Genomic DNA, 19,242 nt, shown 5'->3' on the forward strand with positions numbered 1-19,242 from the left:
CCTGGTCTCCATCCTCAGCTCCTTGTCTGGGGGAGGAAGGACAAGGAGAGGATGGGATTTGCCTCCGTGCCAGAGGGAAGGGGAAGGAGATCCCCCCAGGGCGTCCCCGGCAGGACGGCGTCGGCAGCGGGGTTGTCCTGCAGCCGGGGGCCAGGCTGGGCTGGGAGATGGAGCAGGAGAGAGGGGGAAAGGGGCACTGACTTCCTCCTCACCTGCCTGGGTGTCCTGGGGCATCTTCCTCTTCCTCACAGCCTTCTTCTCCATCCAGCCAAAGTTTGGGATTGGGAAATCCTGGTTCGGGAGAGAACAATGAATGAGCAGGTTGAATTTGAAGGTCCCTCTGTCCAAGTCCCTCTCTAGAAGTCCCTGGGTATCTGGGGGGTCTTGGTTTGAAAGGAAAGGTGTTGGCTAAGGAAGGCAAAAACCACCATTGAAATTGATAAAAATGTAAGCAACAACTCTCTCCAAATTATTATAATCTTGATATCAAAGTGATCTCAGATAAAGATATAGGAATAGAAATAATAGTTCTTTACTAAAGGAAGAAAAATGAAAATGCCGCAGTACAAAAGAAAAAAAACAACAAAAAAACAGCACTCTGAGAGAGTCAGAATACAATCTGATACCCTGTTGGTCAGGGTGCTGGTAGCAGTCTGATTAAATTGTGGCTGCAGTCCTCCTGGAGTGACAACTGTGGTTCTGTTGAAGCAGTGGTCCTGTAGAAGATTGTAGCTTACCTCTGAAGTTCCGGTGCTGTAGATGGGTCTGGTCTCTCCTCTGGGATCCAGTGGAGAAAGACTGCCTGTGGTGCTTTGATGCTCTGATTATATTCATGCAGGAATGCTTGGCTCCTCCCCCTGGGTGGAGCATCTCACAATGGGATGATGTCATTTTATCAGTCCTGCAGTGAGACTCAATGGCCCATTAACAGAAGATATCCCCCTGGAGGAAGGATGGGTGGTGGAAGAGATAAAGAACACTGCCCCACCTGGTTTTAACAGCTGGCCCATTAACAGATGACATCCCCCCAGTTATGAGGGATGGGTGATGAAAGAGATAAAGAAACCTGCTCCTCTAGTTTTTAACAGATGGTGATAGAATACATGCTTTTGGTTGAATCTTGCATTGCAACCCAGGACATGGAGTCCATAAAAATTGTACACCACCAAAATCTGGCCCTGAAAATGCCTCCTAGGAGTTCTAGTTCCATCTCTGTTCTCTCCCTTTTGGTGTTCAGGCTTTCACCCCTGTCCCAGCTGCTGGGGGTCACACTTGTACTGTGGGTCCCCTGTCTACTCGGTCCCTGACCTCTTCTTGCTGCTGTGAGTGCCAGGAATTTGAAAACTTCCTCCCATTTCCATCTCCCCACTTAGGGATGCTGGAAGTTTTTGGGGTCCCATGGTCCCTGCTCCCCTTATTCCCTTCTTGGGGTTGCAGGGGAACCAAGGAGACCCCCCTGCCCCTCTCTATGCAGTTGAGGGTCCCACGAATCATGGCGCTCCTCCTCTCTGGGCTCCCCACTTTGGGGTCCTGGGGGACACAGGGCTCTGCTCCTCCAGGCTGCCTCTGCCAGCAGCTGCCACTGGGAACCCCAAATGTCCCCCTAAAGGACATTTTCTTCTCAGCCTTGGTGTTCTTCATTCTCCAATCATCACCCCCAAAAACCCAACTCAGGAAGCCCCCAGGATATCTGGGCCGAGCTCCCCCTCCCTGGTAACCTGTGGGATAGAGGGGTGTTGATCCCATGGATGGGGGGGCTGTGAATTCAGGGAGTGAATCCCAGCTTGACTGGGATATGCTGGGCCTGAGATCATACTGGGATAACAAGCACCTAACTGGGATTACTAGGAGTGTCTGGGAATGGCTATGGACATGCTGAGGGCAGCTGGCATATACTGGGAGTGTCTGTGACCATATTGGGGATGACTGGGAACACACTGGGAACAATGGGAACCATGCTGGGGACAACTGGGAACAACTAGGAGTGACAGGGTCTACACTGGGGGCAGCTGGGCATGACTGCAACCTTGCTGGGAGCAGCTGGGATCATCTGGGAAGCGACTGAGACTATGACTAGGGGCAACTGGGTGCAACTGGAATCACGCTGGGAGGAACGGGGAGCAACTGGAACCATCCTGAGGGTAACTGGCATCCTACTGGGATCACAGTGGGAGCAGTTGGGCCATGCTGGGCAAGACTGGGACCATACTGGCAGCAACTGGGACTGCACTCAGCGTGACTGGAAGTGGCTGGGAGCAACTGGGATCAGCCTGAGGAGTGACTAGGAGCAACTGGGATAGACTGGAAGAAACTGAAACCACAGTGCAGGTAAATGGGAGCAACTGGAACCACACTGGATAATCCTGGGAGCAGCTGTGCCCATGCTGGGGTCATACTGGGATCCTACTAGAACTAGCTGGGATCATACTGGGAGTGACTGCAAAGGTGCTGGCTGGGACTGGAACCATGCTGGAGGTGACTGGGAGCAACTGGGCCCATCCTGGGAGTGACAGGGAGTCACTCTGGCCATGACTGGAATCATACTGGGAGGGCCTGGGTGTGACTGGAACCATACTGGGGGTGGCTGGGTGCAACAACTCATACTGGGGGTGACCGAGATTGTATTGGGAGTGACTGGGATCATTCTGGAAGTGTTTTTCTGTAGATCTTACGTCTTTCTGGTCTCTTTTTATTCTCCTTCCTATCCTACGTACCTGGAATATTTTTGGATATCTTAATGTTACCCAAAATCTTAAGAGTTAACACTTTTTAGGTTAAATGAGCTAAGTTTGCAAAGTTAAGGCTATGGTAAGAGTTCTTTGTGCAGTTGGATGTTGTATTAAACCCTTTGCCATAGTTCCTTGATTGTCTGTATTTCGTCAGTTAAATTTTGTGTCATTTTGACCTCTTAGCTCAGTTGGTCAGAGCATGGTGCCAGTATCACCGAGTTTGTGGGTTCAATCCTTGTGTGGGCCATTATCTTAAGAGCTGGACTTGATGGTCCTTGTGGGTCCCTTCCTACCAAGAATATTCTTTGCATCTGTCCATGCTGAGAAGATCTGGTTGTTGTTTCTCCTGTGCACCAAATTCAAGCACAGGAACCTTTGGTTACCACCAGCATTGAAGTGTTCTGGGGTGTTACAGCCCTGCAGGCTCACAGTGGCCTCTTGTTTCCATAATGCTTCAGACTGTCCCACTGGTCCCTTGCTTCCATGGGCCCAAGAGTGCCACAACGATCCCCTTGGTTCCACAACTTCCCATGGTGTCACACTGGCCCCTTGGTTCCATAAGGATCTGGAGTGTCACACAGGTTTATGGCATTTGTCCTTGCTGCCCCTCACATCCCACTGCCCCACAAAGAGCCCCGAGCCACCCGTGAGGGACAGGCTCTGCTGTGCCAGGCCTGGGCTCAGGGCTTGGCCTTTCTGCTTCCTCCAACCCAGCCAAGGCTGGCTCAGCATTGCAGTTCCCTGCTCAGAGCCTCTGGCTCTCGGCAATCCTGGTCTCCAGGATCTGCTCTCACCAGTCCCTGGGGAGCCTTTGGCAGTCCCTGCCCACAGTCGGGCTGATTGAAGCTCCAAGGGACTTGGAGTTTTGCTTCTGACTCCTTGAGCAGCTTCTTCAGCCTGAAGGAGGGACATAGGAGGATCAGGGAAAGGAGAAAGAACCACAAGGTCAAGCACTCCCTGAATTCACAGGCCCCCACCTGTGGGATCATCACCCCCCATCCCAGAAGTGCCCGGGGAGGGGGAGCTCAGCCCAGATATTCTGGGCTGTCCCTGGATTGGGATTTTTTGGGGGGATGTTTGAAGAATGAAGAACTCCAAAGCTGAGTGGAAATGGGGGAACTTTTTGGATTCCTGGCACTCCCAGCAGCCTGAAGAGGTCAGGGATCGAGTAGACAGGGGACCCCCAGTACAAGCATGAACCCCAGCAGCTGGGACAGGGAGGAACCCCTGAACACCAAAGGAGGGAGACCAGAGATGGGGAACACCTGGGAGGCATTTTCAGGGCTAAGTCCTGGTGTTTGGGAGGTTTATATGGACCTCATGTCTTGGGTTGCAATGCAAGATGTAACCAGAAGTATGTATTCTATCACCATCTGTTAAAACCTGGTAGAGCAGTTTTCTTTATCTCTTTCATCACCCATCCCTCATAACAGGTGGATATCTTCTGTTAATGGGCCAGCTGTTAAAACCAGGTGGGGCAGTGTTCTTTATCTCTTCCACCACCCATCCTTCCTCCAGGGGGATATCTTCTGTTAATGGGCCATTGAGTCTCAGTGCAGGACTGATAAAATGACATCATCCCATTGTGAGATGCTCCACCCAGGGGGAGGAGCCAAGCATTCCTGCATGGATATAATCTTATAATCAGAACACCACAGGCAGTCTTTCTCCACTGGATTCCCAGAGGAGAGACCAGACCCATCTACAGCACCAGAACTTCTGAGGTAAGCTACAATCTTCTATGGGATCACTGCTTCAACAGAACCACATCAGTCACTCCAGGAGGACTGCAGCCACCATTTAATCAGACTGCTACCAGCACCCTGACCAACAGGGTATCAGGTTGTATTCTGACTCTGTTGGTGGGTTGTTTATTTGTTGTTGGGTTTTTTTTGTAGTGCTGTATTTTCATTTTCCTTTCTTTAGAAAAAAACTATTGTTCCTATTCCCAGACCATTACCTGAGAGCACTTTGATTTCAAGATTATAATAATTCAGAGGGGATGGGATGTTAACATTTTTATCAATTTAAATGGAGGTTTCTGCCTTCCTTAACAAACACCTTACCTTTCGAACCAAGACACCCCAGATGCCCTGATGACTTCTAAATATGGACTTGGTAAGAAGTACCATCAGAGTCCATGTGCTCATTCCTTGTTTTCTCCTAAACCAGGATTTCCCAATCCCAAACCTTGGCTGGATGGAGAAGGAGGCTGTGAGGAAGAGGAAGATGCACCAGGACACCCAGGCAGGTGAGGAGGAAGTCAGTGCCCCTTTCTCCATCTCTCCTGCTCCATCTCCCAGCCCAGCCTGGCCCCCGGCTGCAGGACAGCCCCGCTGCCGACGCCGTCCTGCCGGGGATGCACTGGGGGGATCTCCTTCCCCTTCCCTCTGGCACGGAGGCAAATCCCATCCTCTCCTTGTCCTTCCTCCCCCAGACAAGGAGCTGAGGATGGAGACCAGGGAGGACAAATCCCCTCGGGAGAGGCTCATGGAACAGGCTGTTTTGAGCAGCTCCACAGCACAGGAATCCAATGGGGAGGAAAATCCCCAGAGATCCTGCAGGAGGAGGGGCTCCAAAGCCATCCTAGGGTGCTCTGAGGAGGAAAGACCCACCCTGTGCCGGGAAGGCGGCCAGAGATCCAGCAGGGGCTCTGAGCTGGTGGTCCATGAGCGGCTTCAGGATGGGGAGAAGCCTTACAAGTGCTTGGAGTGTGGGAAGAGCTTCAGCCGAAGCAACCGCTTGATCCGCCACCAGATGATCCACACTGGGGAATGGGCCTACGAGTGTGGGGAATGTGGGAAGGGCTTCAGCTGCAGCTCCCACCTCATCATCCACCAGCGCGTCCACACTGGGGAGAGGCCCTATGAGTGTCCTGAGTGTGGGAAGAGGTTTCAGAGCAGCTCCAATCTCCTCCTGCACCAGCGGATGCACACGGATGAGAGACCTTTCCGTTGCCCCGACTGTGGGGAGGGCTTCAATCGAAACTCCAACCTCATCAGGCACCGACGCATCCACACTGGGGAGAGGCCCTACAAGTGTCCCCAGTGTGGGAAGAGCTTCAGCTGCAGCTCCCGCCTCAATACCCATAAACGTATCCACACTGGGGAGAGGCCCTACGAGTGTACCCAGTGTGGGAAGAGTTTCTCAGACAAATCTAACTTGACCAGACACCAACGGAGGCACCAGTAAGGGAAGCCCTGCCCGTGCCCCAAGTGCAGGAAAAGCTTTCTCCACAGCTCCAGCATCATCCCCCCTTGGAGGACCAAGGTTAGGAGGAGACCTGGTGATCCATGTTCCCTGTGATCCATGCTGGGAAGACACCTGTACCTTTTCCTGCCCGTGGCAAGGACATGATGTGAGATTAAAGAACTTGAGAGTCTGACCATGGCCCTGTCATTATATTCAATCCCCTTTCAGGTCATTACCAGGGGCAGGAAAAGGATTCCCTCTCTCTCACCAGAGGAGAAGAGTGTCCTTTCCAGGCAGGAGGAAATATGTGGCAGGGAAGAGGCCGTCCAGTAGTGTTGTAGTTTTCCCTGTAAATAGTTTGGTTTATCCCTTCTGTTACCAAAATTTTTTCTGTTCCTGTTTGTTTTTTATGTCATTGCTGTTCTCAATAAATTCTTCTTATCCCAGCCCAGGATCTTTGCCTTTTGTGCTTTCCATGGGAGGCAGTCGGGAAGCTATTGGTGGCGCGGTTTTAGCAGGAGTAGGAAATTGGGGAATGCCATTCCTGAAGCCCAGCCTATGGAAACCGAGCATCCCAGCTGGTGCCAGGCCTGGTTGCCATGGCAGCAGCCTTGGGAGCAGGTCCCTGGCTGGGGGCTGCAGGAACCTCTTCCCTCTGGTGCCCAGGGACAGGAGTGGAGGGAGCGGCTGGAGCTGAGGCGGTGTCATGGGGTGACTTTACCTTTAAGGTTGTTTTGAGAGCTAAGGAAGTTGATGTTGCTAGGGACTGATGGGAGCCTTTTGTCCTGACCAATTATTGGTCATTACTGGGAATTGACAGCAGTTTTGACCATTGAAAAGTGAGATCAACTTGTGAATGCTACCTGAAGATGTAAAGCCAGAGTACTCTTGTCTCTCTTTGTTTTCTGGCTGTGAAAGGTAACAGAGCTCCAGGCCTCCCGTTCCCTGCGGCTGGGCGGGGGCTGGGCTGAGCTGCCATGTCTCCCGGTCAGGATATGGTGCCTGCGGGGCTTGCCCTGGGCTCTGGCCGGGCCAGGCCGGTTCCTGGCTCAGCTGCAGGTTTTGCTGTGACTGAATTCACCAGGGACTGCCGAGTGAAGAAAGAAAGGGGCTCTGAACCTGCGGCGAGCTGAGGCGGTGACTACATTTTCCAGAGCAGCCATGAGGAATCTTCTATCGAAGACAACTCCAGCCGCTGCTCCAGCAGAGATCACAGAACCACTTACAAAAGCCTGGGCAAGATTTTAACCCTTTCATTACCCAGATGAGACTTGCAGATTAATTTTTTTTATCCAGAGAAAGAAAAAGAGAGTAATCAACATGTAAAGAGACTTTATAAAACTATCGGAGACAGTAAGAAAAGAATTAAGTTTCAGAAGGGGTAGAGAATAAGAAAATGCTTTATGAGCTGAAATACCTTTCTCTTGAGGCTATGGGAATGGACAATAAGGTCTTGAAAAAACTCCTTCAATTCATGACACAGTATATGGGCAGGAATGGAGTGTTCAAAGTGTGAATTTTGAGTAAAAAGTAGAGTGATTGTGGTGCGGTGAGGTGCTGGAACAGGGTGAAGCGAAAATTTGAGGCCTTGAGAGCCAATGAGAAAACTGTTTTCCAGTAGAGCTCACAAGGACAGATGAAGAAGACTTTTGCCTTTGAATAACTCATCCTTAAAATGCCATCCCTAGACTCATGGTCCATACACACCTCAGAGTGATGTGAAATGGGAGGAGTGAGCTCTGATAGCAGCATTTCTGGGCAGCTGACATCAGGGCAATAGAAAACTATAACAGAAGTAGTTTTCTTGTGAGAAACTCTATAGATTAGCAGAAAGAGACTTCTGTTTCTCTACAAAGACTGATAAAAAGACTCTATTGAGAATTGGGACTGTTCTGGACACCAAAGTTCCAAGGTTCTTTGGTCTCTGTGTTGTCACGTGAACAAAAGAATGGTGGGTAGTAGGGGATAAAAAGAGTTTTCTGGAAGTTTATTCTGGTGTTCTTATTCTTATATTTTGTCAATAAACTTTCTTTATTCCTTTTAAGATTTAAGCCTGTTTTGCTCTTGTTCTAATCCATATCTCACAGCAAAAAATAAGTAATTTTTTTTAGTTACTCGTTTAAAACCATGACATTTAATTTTTGGAGAATGCGGGTAAAAAAAATTAGCAAATCTGGACCACTACGTTAATAGTGTTATTGTGAGATAAAAGGTTAATTAAGAGCAAAGCATGATTGTCTTAAATTTATATAGCAGTGATAGTAAAAGTCTCGGGGTGGAAAGTAGTGAATATTTGTTTCTTCTTTTCTGTCAATTTATTGTTTTAAGTTGTATATTAAATATAATTGATAATTTTTAGGTAGGGGTTCACAAGTTGAAGGGGTGGAAAGTCATGGGGTGACTTTACCTTTAAGGTGGTTTTGAGAGCTAAGGAAGATCCCCATGGCTCCCTCCCAACTCAGCCAATTCTGTGGCTCTGGGATCCCATGAGCCTGGGGATGGGACTGCAAATGGTTGCCATGGCAACGGGCTCTGGCTCCAGGTCTGAGCTGGTGTCCATGGCAACCACCCCTGGCATGGGGTCTCCATGGAGCTGCCATGGGACTGACCATAGCAACAGGGGCTGTGATGGTTGCCATGGAAACAGACCATAGTAACAGGGGGATGGTGATGGTTGCCTACCAAGGGTCACATTTGTTACAGGCCCTCAGAAGGGCTCCATGGGAACATTCCAAAAGTCTCCAGGCTGTTCAAGAGCTGGAATGTCACAGGCACTCCAAGGGGCTCCACAGAGACCTCCCAGGGGTTTCTGGGGATGCTGAAGAGCCGTGTGCTCAGACGCAGTCCCAGCAATTCCATGGTGACATCCCAGGGGACCTTGGGCTGCCAAGGCACCGCTCTGTCACAGGCACTCCCGGGGCTGTGCTCTGAAAAGCCACTGCTGCTCCAGGAGCCTGACTGGGAAGCAATTGGCCCCAGAACCTTGGGGACAAGATAATAATGAAACAACTCTTCATGGCAGCAGAGACAAGGCAGGGGCAGAGGAAAGGGGAGAGCCAGGCCCAGGGGACATGGCTGCAATGGTGATGGCTGTGAGGTCAGTGCCACTGCAGCAGCCTGGCTGGCCCTCAGCAGACATTCTGGCCAGGAGGGTTGTGAGGGCACCCAGCACATCAGAGAACCCACACAACAGCAATTCCATCCTTGGGGAGGGGAGAGGCTTTCACTGTGTCAGGTTGCACAGAGCTCCTGCTCTGGGAGCAGTTCTGGGATGTGGCATCCACATCCCAGAAAAAGCAAAAGCAGTTGCAGTTTTGTGCCACTCTGATTGTAAAATATTTCCTTCTTCTAACAAATCTAAATCCATTCTTGTTCAGCTTAATGATATTGATCCCTGTCAATGCAAGACTTGGTAGAAAATAACTTTGACCAGTGTTTCCATTTTCACAGACCATGGAGAAGACCCAAAAATCTCCCAGTATGGGGCTTGGAGGCCTCATCACATAAGTAGCAGGTAGAGGCTGAGGGCTCTGGGCTGTGCAGCTTCAAGGCCCTGCCAGAGGCAACTTGTGCAGCCCTTTGGCCATGGCTGCTGGCCCTGGGCCTGAGGCCAGCAGGGGACAAGTGACCCTGGCAGCCCTGGGGCCTCATTGCCTCCTTGTCCCTGCTCAGCAGCCTGGCAGGGGCCCATGGTGCTGCCCTTGGCATTGCACATCCCCACATGCCAGTGGCCCGGGAAGAGCCCTGAGCAATGAGGGAGGGACAGCATCGGCCTTGCCAGGGGCTGGGGCTCAGCCCTTGGCCCTTGGCATTCCTGAAACACATCCAGCTTTGCTCAGCACCACAGACACCTTTCCCTTGCTTGTCCCCAGCTGCCATCAGGGCCTCCAGTCTTCTGCTCTGCCTGGAACCTGGGGACGCATTCTCACTCGTGTCTCTCATTTCAACTACAAGAAACTTCAGTGTTTCCATCTGACTTGGAGCTCTTGAGGAGTTTCTGGAGCACACTCTGAGGGACTGAGTGTGATGCCAAGAGCCCCAAAGGCCCGAGAGGGTGATGAAAGTGCTGGTGCTGTGTCTGTGCTGCTGAGCTGGGCCGGGCTCCTGGCCCAGAGGCAGCTCCTGGCAAGGGCAGCGCTGCAGAGAGACAGCTCTGGCCAGGAGCAGCTCCTGAGCACAGCCCAGCAGGGCTGGGGCCCTGCCAGGGCAGCTCAGGGACACAGAGAGCAGGCCCAGACAGAGCTGCCAGGGGCTCAGCACTGGCAGGGGCTGTGGGATGTGCCAGAGGGGGCTGTGTCCCAGCAGCACCTCTGTGGCTGTGTCCTGGAGCCCCAGAGCAGCTGTGATGTCAGAAAGGGGCTGTGTGACAGCTCCGAGTGGGTTGTGTGAGGTCACAGATGGGGCTGTGACATCCCAGAGTTTGTTGTGTGAGGTCCCTGAGCAGCTACGGCATCATAGAGGGGACTGTGTGACATCACAGATCTGACTGTGACATCACAGAGAGGACTGTGACATTAGACATTAGATATATGACATCACAGAGAAGGCTGTGCCATCACTGATTGATTGTGTGACATCACAGAACAGGCTGTGAAGCCACATGGTGGTGATATGAAATTCAAGAGTGGGCAGTGACATCATAGAAGAGCCATGTGACATCTCAGGACCGGTTGTATGACATCACAGTGCTGACTGTGACATCACAGAATGAAGTATGACATCAAATGTGGCTGTGTGACATCACTGGAGAAAATGTGACATCACAAGGTGTTTTTGTGTCATTTGAGGGGGGCTGTGACATCACAGAATGGTGGTTTGACATCCCAGAGCAGGTTGTGTGCCATCAGCGAGTGGGCTGTGACATCCCTGGTGGCTGTGTGACATCTCGAGGTCACTGGGGAGGTCACTCTGCCCCAACCTCCCTCACAGTTCCCCCCAGAGAAGTCCAACCCTGCCCTTGCAGCAGCCTGTCTGCACAGAAACACTTCCAGGGCTCTCTGCATTTCCCTTCCCTCACTCTTGCCTCACTCACACACCTCCCAACAACCCACTTGGTGCTTTCAGCTGCAAGGAGTTCAAAGCTTGTCTGTCCTTCAGCAGCTGCTCTAATTCTGCCTTCAGCCAACTCTGGGGTTGTGTTTATTGTAGAACTCCCTGTGTGTCTGAAACATTCCTTGTGTGGCTCTGCCTTGGGGAAGGGGAACCTCCTTGGTGGCACCTTGGGCTTGGCACACACTTGAGGAGGGTGTCTGTTTTCCGTGGGGAAACTCAGCAGTTTTAGATTGCTAAAATCAAAGAAGGAAAACCCCTCTTTGCCTGAGTGCAGCCAGTTCTGTGAGCAAAGCAGGTCCCAGGGGAGTGAGGAGAGACAGGATGGGGCTGGGGAATGTGGAGCAAGGTTGTCCCCACTGGGTCAGACCTCAAGGCACAGCTTCTCTGACCTGGCCAGACCTCCTTAGGAGAGACCCTGGATCAATATCCATCACTGAATGCTGCAGTCACCTCTGCTCTAAGGAGAACAAGAAAAAAAGACACCTTTAAAATAGGAACAGATATTTCTTAGAAGCTCTTTGAACTATTTCTCCATAACTGTTGTAGGAAACTTTCCCAAGAACTGCACCAGACCAGAGGGAAATCAAGGCACAGCCATGGTTTGGTAGGATTTGCTTGATCCTAATGAGCCCCGTGGTGCATTTGGAGCTGAGCCCTTGAACCTCAGGGCCTGAGAGGAGATTGCACAAACCTTTCCAGGAGTCCAAGTCAGAGGAAACACCCAAAGTTTCTTGAGGCATTAATGGGTGCCACTGAGGTCCATCCCCAACACAGGCTCCTCATGGACTCCTTGGAGGAGAGAACTGGGGGTCAGGATTGCACAAAAACCTCCCAGAGACTCAATGTGGAAAGGAAAATCCAAAGTAGCTGAAAAAGCCCTGAGTATCTCAAAGTATTGATGAGCCCCACTGAGTGTCAATGCAAAGCTCCCAAGGGACTCATTAAAGCAGATAATTGGGGCCAGGATTGCACAAACTTCTCAGAGACTCAGGGTGGGAAGGAAAAAGGAAAGTGCCTTAAGAACCTGAAGTTCCTTGAAGCATTAATGAGCCCCACTGAGTGTTGTTACTGACAAAGGCTCTCAAGGGACTAATTACAGCAGATAATTGGAGGCCAGGATTGCACAAAGCTCTCAGAGACTCCAAGGCAAAAGCCAAAGTCCTTTGAAAAAGCTGCAGTCCCTGGAGCATGAAGGAGCCCCCAGGGCCATTCCTGAGCAAGGCTCCCCAGGGACTCCTTCCAGCAGATCCCTGAGGCCACTGGCATGTGGGCTAGGGGGGATGCTGAGGGCAGGCCAAGGGGGTGACAGTGGCCAGCCTTGCTGGGGCTGTGCCAGGAGGCCCCAGGGCCTCAGGACAAGGTGTCTCCTCACAGCCCTTGCTGGCACAGCATTGGCTGCTGTGGCCCAGGGCACCAAGCCTTGGCTTCTCTTTGTCCCCAGCTGTCATCAGTGCCTCCAGTTCCCTGCTCTGCCTGGGGCCTGGGGACACTTTCTCAGTGTCACATCCCTCAGTGGGACCCATTAAAAGTGAAAGAAACTTTGGAGTTGGATTCTAACTTGGAGTTCTTGAGAGCTTTCTTCCCCTCCCTGTCAGGGACTGATGTTCAGGGCCTCAGCACAAAGCCCCAAGAGGCTCATTAAAGTCCTGCTGCTGTGTCTGTGCTGCTGAGCTGGGCCGGGCTCCTGGCACAGAGGCAGCTCCTGGAAACCAAGAAGAGCTTCAAAAGCACATTTCTCTTGCTGAGCAGCTCTTCTGCCAGCCCAGCAGGGCTGGGGCACTGCCTGCAGCCACCCTGGGCACAGCCCAGAGGCACAGAGAGCTTCAATCAGTCAGGGCTGGGAAGGTGCTGAGAAGTGCCTGGGGCAGAATCCCTGCCAGCCCTTGACACAGGAAGCCTCTGGCTGCAGGACAATGCAGCTGCAGCTCCTGGAGGCATCTCCTCAAGCTGGAACATGCCAGTGCCTACAGACTCTGTGAGTACATTCTCTGCCTGTCCCTTGTGCAGAGCAGCCAGGGGTGCCCAGGGCTGTCCTGCAGAGCAGGGTCCTGCAGCCCAGGGCGCTGTGCTGGGGCAGGGACTCTGCTGCCTGCCAGGGACAGCTCTCAGCCGGCCCGGGGAGCTGCTCCCAGCGCTGGGGAGAAGCTGTGGGGGGAAGGAGCCACCCTGAGCAGGGCAGGGGCTGCTGCTGAGAGGGGCTGTGTGGGGCAGGGCTGCTCCCAGCTCCAGACCTGCCTGGGCAGAACTCCAGAGGACACTTCCCAAAAGAAGGTGAGACTGGAATTGCTGTAAAGATCAGGAGCTTTCCTGAGACAATTTCTTTCTTTAAGCAGGGTGGGAAAGTTGAGATGATGACAAAAAGATTTTTGCTCTTTGTACATTTTTAATATATTTTTAGGTCTGTAAATGACTACTTTATAATTATAAAATTATAATCCTTAATTAACTCTATTAAACGACTATTATATACTTATATAACTATTATCCTTAATTAATTCTAATATTATTCTTAACCTTTCTCTTAGATTTTAGAACAATAATCTGATCTTCTAAATACATTTCTGAAATTCTATATAGTCTTATCATCAAAAATAGGAGCTACAAGAAGAGCATTTTGTTTTGTAACCAGAATGTGAGCAGTCATAACAAAAATTGGGGCAAAGAAACCCTTGGACCTACTCTAATAGATTGTCTCAGGGGTGTGTAACTGGGGCAGCTGAATCTCCTATTGAATGTTTCTGTTAAATATCCTAATAATCAACCTTAATAAATTGTTGAAATAAGGGGCTGGGTGTGCCTCAACCCCACTGGGACACCTGGAAGCTTCTAATAAAAGTCTGTTTCTTTACTGTTCTAACACTGTTGCAAGGAGTTCTTTTTCTCTTTTGATTATAGACAAGAGGAGGATGAGAGAAGCAGAAGAGGAATTGTAATCCCAGAATCACAGAACATTCTGAGTTGAAAGGGACACACCAGGAACAGCAAAGTAATGTTGGAACATTTACAGAGATGCCAGAATTGTAAGTTTGGTGCTCAGTCTCTCTGCTGGGAGGCTCCTAAACAGCCTAAATGCACTGCTCTGATATTGTCATTGGTATCTGGGGCTCTCAGGGAGGCTCTGGCATCTGCAGCAGCTGAGTCAGGCCCTGCCCTTGGGATTGCTGCCAGGCAGGTGTGTCCATGGGAATGGGGTGTCCCAGCTTCCCTGTGACCTGTGGGGTTGTGGGCAAAGCAGTCCATGGCAAAGGGGAATGAGCTGAGCCCCCTCCCTGAGATCCCATCATGGGCACACCTGGGGATCTCCTTGCTGTGTCCTTCCAAGCTCTGAGCTGCCCTCCTGGCTGCAAATCTGTGCCAGAGCCTCTCAGAGTTCCCTGAATGTCCCACGGGGAAGGGCAGAGATGCCACAGCTGAGGAAATGCTGTTGGCTCTGCCAAGGGAGCCGTGAGTGTCCTTGGCAGAGGGGGATGCTGAGACCTTGCCCAGAGACCTTTAGAGAGGGTGAGACATTCAGGGATCCCTCTGCTCTGGGCAGGGTCTGGTTTATGCCAGGGTGACAGAGGAGTGTGATTGTGCTCTGATTCCAGCCAAAGGTGCAAACCCAGGGCAGTTGGGAACAAGCCCATTCAGCCCCTCACCTTCCCTAAGCCACAGGGAATCCTTTGCCTCTCACATCTCTCAGTGGGAAATTCTGAGTGCAGCAGAAATGCTGGGGATTTCTGACCTCAGAGAACCAGGAATGATCTCTGGGCAGTAAAACAATTCCTAAAACCAACTCCTGCTATACTTTAGAAGTGTGTGTGCAGATGGCAAGAGGCCCTTCTGCATTAGGAGTGATTCCCCTTACAAATCCTGAATTTCCAGCCTTTTCCCTCTCCTGCATGGCCATAAACCCAAGCAGCAGGGCAGGGATGGCTCCTGGAGAGCCCCAGGTACGGGCCTGGCTGCTCCCGGCACACTCAGACAGCACAGCTGGAGCTCAGGCAGGGACCTGGGTGAAGTTTTCCCAGAGCAGAAACAAGGGTGGGTGAGTCCTAGCGGGATAATCTACAGGGAATGGCCCAAGTTTGGCTCAAAGCAGCCTCTCCTGACTTGCCACTGTCCTTTGTCCATGAACAGGTCCCCATGTGCAGCCACAGCAAATGTCCAACAGCAGCTCCATCAGCCACTTCCTCCTGCTGGCATTGGCAGACACGCGGCAGCTGCAGCTCCTGCACTTCTGCCTCTTCCTGGGCATCTCCCTGGCTGCCCTCCTGGGCAACGGCCTCATCATCAGCGCCGTAGCCTGCAGCCACCACCTGCACAGCCCCATGTTCTTCTTCCTGCTCAACCTGGCCCTGACTGACCTGGGCTCCATCTGCACCACTGTGCCCAAAGCCATGCACAATTCCCTCTGGGACACCAGACACATCTCCTACACAGGATGTGCTGCACAGCTCTTTTTCCTTCTCTTCTTCCATGGAGCAGGGTTTTTCCTCCTGACCATCATGTGCTACGACCGCTACGTGTCCATCTGCAAACCCCTGCACTACGGGACCCTCCTGGGCAGCAGAGCTTGTGCCCACATGGCAGCAGCTGCCTGGGCCAGTGCCTTTCTCAATGCTCTCATGCACACAGCCAACACATTTTCCCTGCCCCTCTGCCATGGCAATGCCCTGGACCAGTTCTTCTGTGAAATCCCTCAGATCCTCAAGCTCTCCTGCTCCAATTCCTACACTAGAGAACTTGTGTTCATTGCAGTCAGTGCCTGTTTGATACTTGGCTGTTTTGTGTTCATTGTTTTCTCCTATGTGCAGATCTTCAGGGCTGTGCTGAGGATCCCCTCTGAGCAGGGACGGCACAAAGCCTTTTCCACCTGCCTCCCTCACCTGGCTGTGCTCTCTCTGTTCATCAGCACTGGTACATTTGCTTACCTGAAGCCCCCCTCCATCTCCTCCCCATCCCTGGATATGGCACTGTCAGTTCTGTACTCGGTGGTGCCTCCAGTCCTGAACCCCCTCATCTACAGCCTGAGGAACCAGGAGCTCAAGGCTGCAGTGTGGAGAATGATGACTGGATGGTTTCGGAAACATTAAACTCCTGGCCAATTTCTGCAAATCACTTTTAATAAAAATCACCTTTGATACTTCCTGTTGGTTTAATTTTGGAGGTTTTCTGTGTTTTCCTTTTTTAATCCTGTCCACAATGAAATGTCATTGTTTGTGCCATTTCTCATTTTGTTTCTCTCCACCATCCCTGTGGCCAAAGACTGTGTCAATGAGGGCCTGTGCTCTTGGTGGCTTTCAATGAACGAGAGGATCTCCCAGCAAAGTTTTCTCCCAAGATGCCCCTTTGTTCCCTTCTCTGGAGCTGCAGCAGCAGTGTCTGTGTGCAGAGCTGGGGGCAGATCAGTGCTGGCACAGCAGCTGTGGCCAGGAGCAGCAGCACTTGGTGTTGCCAGTGCTGCTCCCGTGCCACTGCCCCGCTGCCCTCCTGGCCCTGGTGTTGCTGCAGGGCCTGAGTGCTCTCGGGGCCGGGCACAGCCCTGGGGGTGGCAGTGCCGGGGCTGCAGCAGGGACAGGCCATGGGCACTGCTGGGGCAGCGCTGACGCCTCAGGGCAGGGCCTGGGGGCTCCAGGCTCCTTGCCCAGGCTCTCTCAAGAACACGGCCAGGCCAAAGCTCAGCACAGAAAACCCCTGTGAGCAGCCCCAGGCTGGCCGTGGGCAGGCTGGGGGCAAACAGCATGGCTGGGGCTCTGCAAGGTCCCTGGGGGAGACGGGAAGGAGCAGCAGAGCAGGGGCTGATCCATCCCCACTGCGCTGGACACCCCAGGGCAGCGTCCCAGAGCGTCCTCATGGAGCTGCCAACAACATCCCCCCTGTGCAGCCCTGGCCTCTCCCCCAGCTCAGAGAGGTGCTGCATCCTTGCAGGCACATGTCATGAATAAAATCTCTCAAGAAATCCACCCAGGATAAAATACGGTGTTTAGTTAGGTACAGTTAATGTTCTTATCCCATTTGTAAACCTTGTACCCCTTGTTTACTCTGATGGTTATTAGTAATGTTAATTACTTAGCAGTTTCTGAAGTGTTTTAAAGGTTCTTATGAGACATTCCTGTACCCTTTCCCTTACTTCCCTGCTGCCTTGTAACAGAGCTGCTCCCATGGGGGCTAAATCCAACTAACAAAAGCAACCCATTAGAAAGGTATGCCACAGGACGAGGCAACTCCCATGGTCCCTGTGCCACACTAGAACAAAGAAACTCCCAGGAAGCTGTGTAACCGAGTAAAATGCAAACTAAGGCATGCAGGACACCAAAACAATGAGCTAACAGAGGAATAAAAGGACAAGGAAACGTATTTGAGCAAGCTATGATGCAAGATCATCTCCCTGCATCACCTACACCTGCTTAGAAACCATCTTCCTGCATCACCATGACCTAAGAGGACTGGAAAGGACTGACAGCCCTAGACAGCAAACCAGAACAACAGGTCCCTGGCTACTCTCATGAGGACGGAAGCCTCAGCTCTGCAGTGTGTGCTGCAAAGCTGAATTGTGTCTCCTCCTTGGAGCTGACAGTGTGGGAATGGCCGTGGTGCAAGCAATCCCTTGGGCCCCCGCCACCCCAAGAGCTGAATCCTAATAAAGGCATCAAACAGGAGTTTTGTCTCCTGGCCAATTTCTTTCAATTACCGTCTGCTGCACAGGCCATGGCCGAGGGGGCCTGGACCCACCCGGAGCTCCTCCCGGAGCCCAGCGGACTCCAGCTCAGCGGGGGCCGGCAGCGGGGCACGGCTTAGGCTCGGCAAGGTGTGAGCAGCCGTGGTCCGGCCCAGCCTCAGCCGGGGTCCCGCAGCCTCCCGTCCCCACCCGGTCACTGCTGGGGCCAGCCCGGCCCCGCCAGGCCGAGCCTGTGCGATTCAGCCCTTCTGGGACACAGGGCCAGAAAGACTTCAGCCCTGAAGCAGCAGGCCTTGAGTTCAAGCCTTGGGAAGCACTTGCCAAAGGCTTGATGGCAATTCATACGTTCATCAAGTCACCCCACTGAAAGTTATGTTTCTAGAATCTTCCCGTGTCTCTCCCCCGATTGGTTGCAATTTGTCACAGTATTTTGCATCTTTCTAACCCCAGTCTGTGTCTGGACCCATGCCCTCAGACTGCGCCCTCACACCTCCCCTAGATATTGTTGTGTCTGCCCCTAGGCCTGGTCTTTGCACTTTGCTCCTGTGCTGTGCAGGCTTTATGGGCCTCATCCCTACTTGATTTTCCTATTCCAGTTGGTTCTGGGGACTCCAGCGAACCCGCTCCTTTAATTTCCTCCTCGGTTGCCCGGGTGTCAGGGGACCCTGAAGCTTTAAGGATTGTTGCGGCCACTGTCAGCACGACTGCAAGGGCCGCAGTGCAGCGGGGCCCGGCCCGACCGGCAGCCGGGTACCTCCTCAAAGGTGGAAGCAAGAGAGAGATTTCCCTGGCTTGCCTGTCTGCAAAATGTCAATCTCACTGAGGTGGATCCAGCTTTTTAAATGCTTTAATAGGTAGTCAGTTCCCACAGCTAGCCAGCTCTTGGATTTTGCTTGGCACAGAGGCAGCTCTCGCTTAGCAGCTCCTCTCAGTAAAATCATTTCCATGGGGGGCTTCTTCCCTGCTCACCAAATAGCAATTCATGCAAAAGCAGCACAAACTGTTCTTCCTGTCCTCCTATCTTTGCCAGAGAGTGCCTTTCAAAGGGATAATAATTGGGAGGGAGGGGGTTTACATTTTCCATTGCAAAGGAGCCTCCTGCCTCCCTTAGCAGGCCCCTGTCTTTCAAACGAAGACACACACGGTCTCCTTTTGCACCTTCACTTGGCCCCAGCCACTCCTGATCATTTGAAGGAGCGGCTCAGAAGAAGGGGCTGCAATCCCCCAAGGCCTGGGCTGCTCCAGGCCGCTCCTGGTGCCTTGGGCTGTTCAAGGCGTGCCGGGTTGGCCTTTGTGACACAGGCACGGGGTGCCGGGGTGCCCTTTGTGACACAGGCACGGGGTGCCGGGGTGGCCTTTGTGACACAGGCACGGTGTGTCAGGGCCGTGGTGACGCGGGACCTTGCGGTGCCCAAAGTCCATTGTGACATGGCAGAGCCCCGCCCTGGCTGGGGGTTATATAAAGGGCTTGTGGGGCCTGGGTCAGTCCCAGGACAGTGGCTGTGTCCAGGTACCTGTGTGTGTCAGAGGACTGCAGGCACGGAGGAGGAGAAGGCAAAGCCCAAGTCCCAGCCCCCCAGGCCCTGGCCCGGCTCACAGAGAGCCCAG

At 52.3% G+C, this 19,242-nt stretch overlaps 2 protein-coding genes across 5 annotated transcripts in view; one reads left to right on the forward strand and one right to left on the reverse strand.

The window, feature by feature from the left end:
• LOC147647110 (maestro heat-like repeat-containing protein family member 7) overlaps positions 1-19,242 on the reverse strand; it is a 48,508-nt gene that overhangs the window by 19,703 nt on the left and 9,563 nt on the right. The window lies entirely within an intron of this gene.
• LOC147647112 (olfactory receptor 14J1-like) lies at positions 12,090-16,192 on the forward strand. The gene is made up of 3 exons (XM_086872483.1): positions 12,090-12,948; positions 13,876-13,993; positions 15,093-16,192. Exons 2-3 carry the CDS (start codon positions 13,963-13,965, stop codon positions 16,046-16,048), a joined length of 987 nt encoding a protein of 328 aa, XP_086728609.1. The 5' UTR covers positions 12,090-12,948; positions 13,876-13,962; the 3' UTR covers positions 16,049-16,192.

This window comes from Cyanistes caeruleus, unplaced genomic scaffold (genome assembly GCF_971803275.1).
Source record: "Cyanistes caeruleus unplaced genomic scaffold, bCyaCae1.hap1.1 HAP1_SCAFFOLD_65, whole genome shotgun sequence".
In the NCBI taxonomy this organism is placed as follows: Eukaryota; Metazoa; Chordata; class Aves; order Passeriformes; family Paridae; genus Cyanistes; species Cyanistes caeruleus.